The following is a 6,323-nucleotide window of genomic DNA, read 5'->3' on the forward strand; positions in this document are numbered from 1 at the left end:
ACAGCTAGTCGCACACATACAGGAAACTGTTCCACACATAACATTCCGGCAGGGAGAACCCTGAAAAACCTCTGAAGGTTCCGGGGTTCAACGTCCCCAAACATACATTAACAACAACACTGTCTATAACACTTCCCCCCCCCTTAAGCAAAAACCCACAACATAGCAATTATGCATAAGTACAAAAAGAGAGGGAGAATTCAACACCACATTATTTTAACAATTCAGTCTATCAGGGGGCTTGTGCTGCCTCTTTGACCTTCTCAGTCCTGCTGCTGGGTTCTCTAGGCTAGGAGCCTGCTGAGCTCCTGTGACCGGGTTCGGCTCAGGTGACTTAGATTGCTCCACCAGCCCTTCTGGTGATACTGAAGAACCAATCCCGATCTCAGGGGCTGCTGACACGACTTCCCCTTCGGGTGAACCACTCTGAGGCCCCACAATGTCCACAGCCCTGTCTCCACCATGTGCGTGCGAACCACTCTGAGCCCTCTTCTCAGCTCCATCCGTGCGGGCTCTCACATGATCCTTGTGCCTGCGAACTTGTCTGCCATCCAACAACTCCACCACAAAAGATACTGGCCCTGAACTGTGGTGAATGACGCCAGGCAGCCACCGTGAGCCACCCGTAAAGTTTTTGATATACACACGGTCTCCCTGCCTGAAAACACAGCCTCTGGCATGTAGATCATGTCTCACCTTCTGCCCACCTTGTGACTGGGCGACTCTGGCTCCCACATCTGGGCGAAGAAGGTCCAGATGAGATCTGGGCTTCCTCCCCATCAGCAACTCCGCTGGGGACAAGCTTGTGGTTGTATGAGGCGTGATGCGATACTGAAACAGGAAACGGCAGAGCCTCTTTTCTATGGAAAGACCTGGCATTTTTTTTAGACCATCTTTCAGCGTCTCCACGGCGCGCTCCGCTAAGCCATTGGAGGCAGGGTGGTAGGGTGCTGTGCAGATATGTCGGATCCCATTTCTCTCCATAAATTCTTGGAAAACCCCACTTGTGAACGTGGGCCCATTGTCCGTGACCACTGCCTCTGGTAATCCATGTGTTGCAAAGATTCTCCGGAGTGTGTCTGCGACGACTGGGGCTGTGATGGTCGGCATTATGTGGGCATCCAGCCATTTTGAATGCGCATCCACCAACACCAGGAACATGTGGCCCAAAAAGGGGCCGGCAAAATCTAGATGAAGCCTGGACCATGGACGGCCAGGCCACTCCCAAGGGTGGAGTGGGGCAGGTGGTGGCATTTTTTGGTTTGACTGACATTGAGAACAGGCTTTTACCTTGTCTTCCAAGGCACTGTCCATTCCCGGCCACCACACGAATGACCTTGCCAGACTTTTCATCCGAGAAATCCCTGGATGAGCCTCATGCAACACTTCAATGATCTGTGACCGACCTGGAGGCGGAATAATGACTCGGGAACCCCACAGGATGCAGCCATCTTGAACACTGAGCTCCTGCTGACGCTTGGCATACGGTTTGAGCTGATCTTGCTCCACTGTTGCTGGCCAGCCCTGCAACAGCCACTGTTTAACCCGAGATAACTCTGGATCCTGTTCAGTCCATGCTTTGATGTTTTTAGCACAGACCGGAGAGTTCGCCAGCTTGTCCAGCAAAAACACAGTTTCTGGGGGCAAGTTCGACTGGTCGGGGACTTCCGGGAGGGGGAGGCGGCTGAAAGCATCTGCATTCGCATTTTCAGGTCCCGCCTTATAAACAATGCGATACTGGTATGCCGACAGTGTTAATGCCCAGCGCTGAACCCGGGCTGAAGCCATGGGTGGGATGCCTTTTGTTTCACTAAAGAGACTCAGGAGGGGCTTATGGTCTGTAACAACAGTAAATGGGCGGCCATACAGGTACTGATGAAAACATTTCACAGCAAAAACTATTGCTAAGCCTTCCTTCTCAAGCTGTGAATAGCCCTTTTCTGCTGCTGTGAGCGTGCGTGACGCATATCCGACCGGTTTCTCTTCCCCCTCTTCCATACGATGGGAAAGAACAGCTCCTATGCCATACGGGGAGGCATCACAGGACAGGACCACCTCCTTCTCCGGATCAAAATGCACCAGGAGTGGTGCCGATTGTAACAGTTCTTTTACCTGTCTGAAGGCCTTCTCCTGTGCTTGGGACCACCTCCACTGACTGTCTTTGTGCAGCAGCCCGTACAGGGGAGCAAGCATGCTGGAGAGGTCAGGCAAAAACTTCCCATAATAGTTCACTAAGCCCAAGAATGATCTTAGTTCAGCTACATTCTTTGGACTCGGGGCTTCTTTTACTGCCCTCACTTTCTCTTCCAGTGGGGACAGGCCCTGTGCAGAAATGCGATGACCCAGGTATGTCACGCTAGGGGCTTGGAAAACACACTTACTGCGCTTCAAACGCAACCCAGCTTCTGAGAGCTTCTTCAACACCTGCTCAAGGTTACGCAGATGCTCCTCTTCTGTTTTACCTGTAACTAAAATGTCATCCAAGTAAACAGCAACACCAGGAATGTTTTGCAGAAGATTGTCCATAGTGCGCTGAAAGATAGCCGGACTGGATGCAACGCCAAACACCAGGCGGTTGTACTTGAACAGCCCCTTGTGTGTGTTTATTGTCACATATTTTTTTGATTCCTCATCCAGCAGCAACTGCTGGTAAGCATGACTCATATCCAACTTTGTGAATGTCCGACCACCCGCCAGTGTGGCAAAAAGGTCATCCACTCGAGGCAGAGGGTAGGCGTCGAGCTGAGAGGCTTGGTTCACTGTCAGTTTGTAATCACCGCATATACGCACCCCTCCATCCTCTTTCAACACTGGTACGATCGGGGCTGCCCAGTCCGAGAACTCTATTGGCTCAATGACCCCTATCTGTTGTAGTCTCTCCAACTCTGCTTCCACCTTGGCCTTCATGGCGTATGGTACAGTGCGTGGTTTGAAAAAGCGTGGCCGGGCAAAAGGGTCCACACACAGCTTCACAGTGGTGCCCCGGAGAGTGCCCAATATATTCTTGAACACATCTGCATACTTTCCCAGTAACTCTGCTATTACAGTTACATACCTGATTTCCCTCCAGTTCAGGCGGATTTTCTGCAGAAGGTCACGACCCAGCAGACTAGGCCCCTCCCCTTTCACCACCAGCAGTGTTGCTGCAGCTTCTTGACCCTGATATGCTGCATGCACCTCTATAGCACCAAGCAGGGGAATGCATTCACCTGTGTACTGTCTAAGGCTTATCTCAGTCGCTTGGAGGGCTGGTGCCCCGCCCGAGTGCCACAAGCTGTGGTAGGTGGCTTGGCTGATCACCGAAGCTGAAGCCCCTGTATCCACCTCCATTTGTAGCTCCTTCCCATTTACCTGGATAGTGGCATAGATGGGCTCCGCACAGCACTTATTAAAGCCAACCAGATTAAACATGTTGAAAACACACTCATCCTCCTCAGGCGCCATGCCCTGCAGGTGATGAGTGTTTAGTTTGTGTTTTGTCTTCCATTCCTTCTTTGATTTCTCCTTAGTGCCCCTGCATTTCTTGGCTAAGTGCCCCTTTTTCTTGCAGTTATGGCAGGTACTGTCTTTGAAAACACAGTCCTTGGCAAAGTGTGCCCCCCCACACCGGTAACACTCCAAAAGCTCCCTCAGTTTGCCCCTCATACTCCGAGACACATGATGCACCTCGGTTGAGTGCATATTGTTGTTAGCTTTCCGAATGTCTTTAGTGTTATTAGCTGCCGTTTCTATTGCCTGAGCAATTTCCAAAGCTTTCTTAAAGTCCAGTGTGGGCTCCCCCAACAACCGACGCTGCATGCCATCATCATTTATACCACACACCAACCTGTCGCGGAGCATGTCATCCAGCACGCCTCCAAACTCACAGTGCTCTGATAGCTGTCTCAGCTCCGTCACATACGCAGCCACCGAAACTCCCGGCTTGCGTGAATGAGTGTGGAATTTGAACCGCTGAACAATCACGGAGGGTTTCGGGCAGTGATGATTTTGCACCAACGTCACCAGTTCTTTGAAACTGAAGTCCCCGGGCTTCCGAGGCGTCGTCAGGTTACGTATCAACTTGTAGGTCCTCGCTCCACACGCACTGAGAAGAACTGACCTTTTTTTTTCTTCGTCCGAAATGTCGTTTGCCAAGAAAAAGTGTTCAAGCCTCTCGACATATTCAATCCAGTCGCCGTCTCCCTCGGCAAACTCCGTGAGCGATCCGATCGTAGCCATAGATGTAAGTGGTAGTCCAACTGCAAAATCCGTAGCAAAAACTCAAAACTGTCCGCGTTCGGCTTTTATCCTCGTCGCCAAAAAGGTGTTATAACCTCAGGATAAAAATGCTCGGAAACTCAAGTGCTAGTTTTAGGACGTTTACTGACCACTTTTAGAAACAACCACAGCTAGTCGCACACATACAGGAAACTGTTCCACACATAACATTCCGGCAGGGAGAACCCTGAAAAACCTCTGAAGGTTCCGGGGTTCAACGTCCCCAAACATACATTAACAACAACACTGTCTATAACAATATTCTTTGATGGTTTTTGGAGGAATTTGTTTAATGGAAATTCCAAGTACTGATAAAGTAAATTAATGTATTCAATTCAATTTTATTTATATAGTGCCAAACACAACAACAGTTGCCTCAAGATGCTTTATATTGTAAGGAAGGCCCTACAATAATACATAGAGAGAAAAACCCAACAATCATATGACCCCCTATGAGCAAGTACTTTGGCGACAGTGGGAAGGAAAAACTCATGACCTGTACTCCAGGAAGTACAGGTCATGAAGGAGGACCTGCAGTCCTACTCACACTATAAACACAAGAAATCGTCCAGGATCAGAAATCTTGTCTTTCTTTTAAAGACTCTGTGTATTCAATTACAGATTTTACTTTGGTTATAGGCTCAATAACCTCTACCAACTTTAAATAGAGACTTGATCCCCAATACCAAGTCTTAACCATCAAACAGCTGTTTGGAAAAGCAGAGATTAAAGTGCAATCCAGTTTTTTAGAAAGATAGAAAAATTAGACGAGGATACACTGATCTGTAGCTCACCTGCTGTGGTGAGGATTTCCTCTGAGAGCGGGAGCTGTCACACAGAAGCATGAGTCTGACAGAGGCGAACAGACACGTTAGCTCGAACTAATCTTCCGCTCTGAAGCACGCTTCAAAAACAGTTATACCATCGTCTGTAGATGGAGGTGCTTTACTGTAACAAAGATTGATGTAAATCCCCAACAGATGAAACAGATTAATTTAGGATTTAAAGTAACAAAAAAAATCTGCCTGAAGTTTGGAGGATATTTGGACAGAATTTGACTTCTTTAAAGGGTTTTTTACTGGCCTGGGGTTCCATCAGACGACACAAGGACATGAACAAACAAAGGGAGCAGTCAGATAGAGAAACTGATCCCCTCGAGTCTCAGCTATGGTTACACTGTGAGCTCTGAAGAAAGATCGCAGACTGAGAGTCACGCACAGGCTCGTGGTTCACTGCTGGAATATAGTTCACGAGCTCTCCTTAGATTAAAAAAAAAAAGAGGACACGATGGAAGGACAAACAATGGAGGAGTTACTGCTTTCTTATCAAAATGATGGTTCAGAGTTTGGAGCTTAAACAAGTTGTTTATTTGCACACCTATTTTACTAACTGAAAGTCTGGGCTGACACCACTATCAGACTTTTATACTCGAAGAAGAGTTTGAACTCTTTAGATTTTTATCATCTCTTCATCAGATTGTTAACCTTTAGATTAACGTGACACTAGATAAACATTAAGATAACTGTTCACAAATGTCATCTTAAAATGCCAATGGCGGTCAGCAAGGCTGATTTTGGCAGACATGTGCAGCACTACATTTTACAGAACAAAGAGCCAATTGAATGCCATTTGTATAACTACAAAATATGATTAACAGGCGTAATTTTTTGTTGAAACACTTTTTTAAATACGGAATGATTTACTAATAAATTACTACATTAATAACAATAAATAATTTAATAATAATAAATTACTATCATTACTACATATTCACTTCAGAAAACAAACCATTAATCATTACTAATAAACTAAAAGATAAAATAATTATCAAATATGTCTAATGTTTGTGTACATGTCATGTATGACAAATCCAGCAGGTCTTCCAAAAGATAGATTTACTTAAAACTGTTAAATAACTCTTATACCAACGTGTTGAAACACTGTAAACAATGCTTATTCAGTAAAATGTTGTTCTATAGTCATAATTATTTAAAATAAAGTTCTCTTTGATGATATCGTACCTAAGGTTTTCCAATAAAAATATAAAGGGTCAGTAAATGCTCTTT

At 46.4% G+C, this 6,323-nt stretch overlaps 1 protein-coding gene across 1 annotated transcript; it reads right to left on the minus strand.

The window, feature by feature from the left end:
* Nucleotides 1–216: 216 nt before the first annotated feature.
* Nucleotides 217–4,218, minus strand: LOC113037607 (uncharacterized protein K02A2.6-like). The gene has a single exon (XM_026194855.1). The coding sequence runs from the start codon at nt 4,216–4,218 to the stop codon at nt 217–219; it is 4,002 nt and encodes a 1,333-aa protein (XP_026050640.1).
* Between the last annotated feature and the right edge of the window lie 2,105 nt (nt 4,219–6,323).

The sequence above is a fragment of the Astatotilapia calliptera genome, chromosome 15 (assembly GCF_900246225.1).
Source record: "Astatotilapia calliptera chromosome 15, fAstCal1.2, whole genome shotgun sequence".
Lineage (NCBI taxonomy): Eukaryota > Metazoa > Chordata > Actinopteri > Cichliformes > Cichlidae > Astatotilapia > Astatotilapia calliptera.

Coding starts and splice junctions, on each gene's coding strand:
- LOC113037607 (XM_026194855.1), bottom strand. CDS start 4,218: ATGGCTACGATCGGATCGCTCACGGAGTTTGCCGAGGGAGACGGCGAC.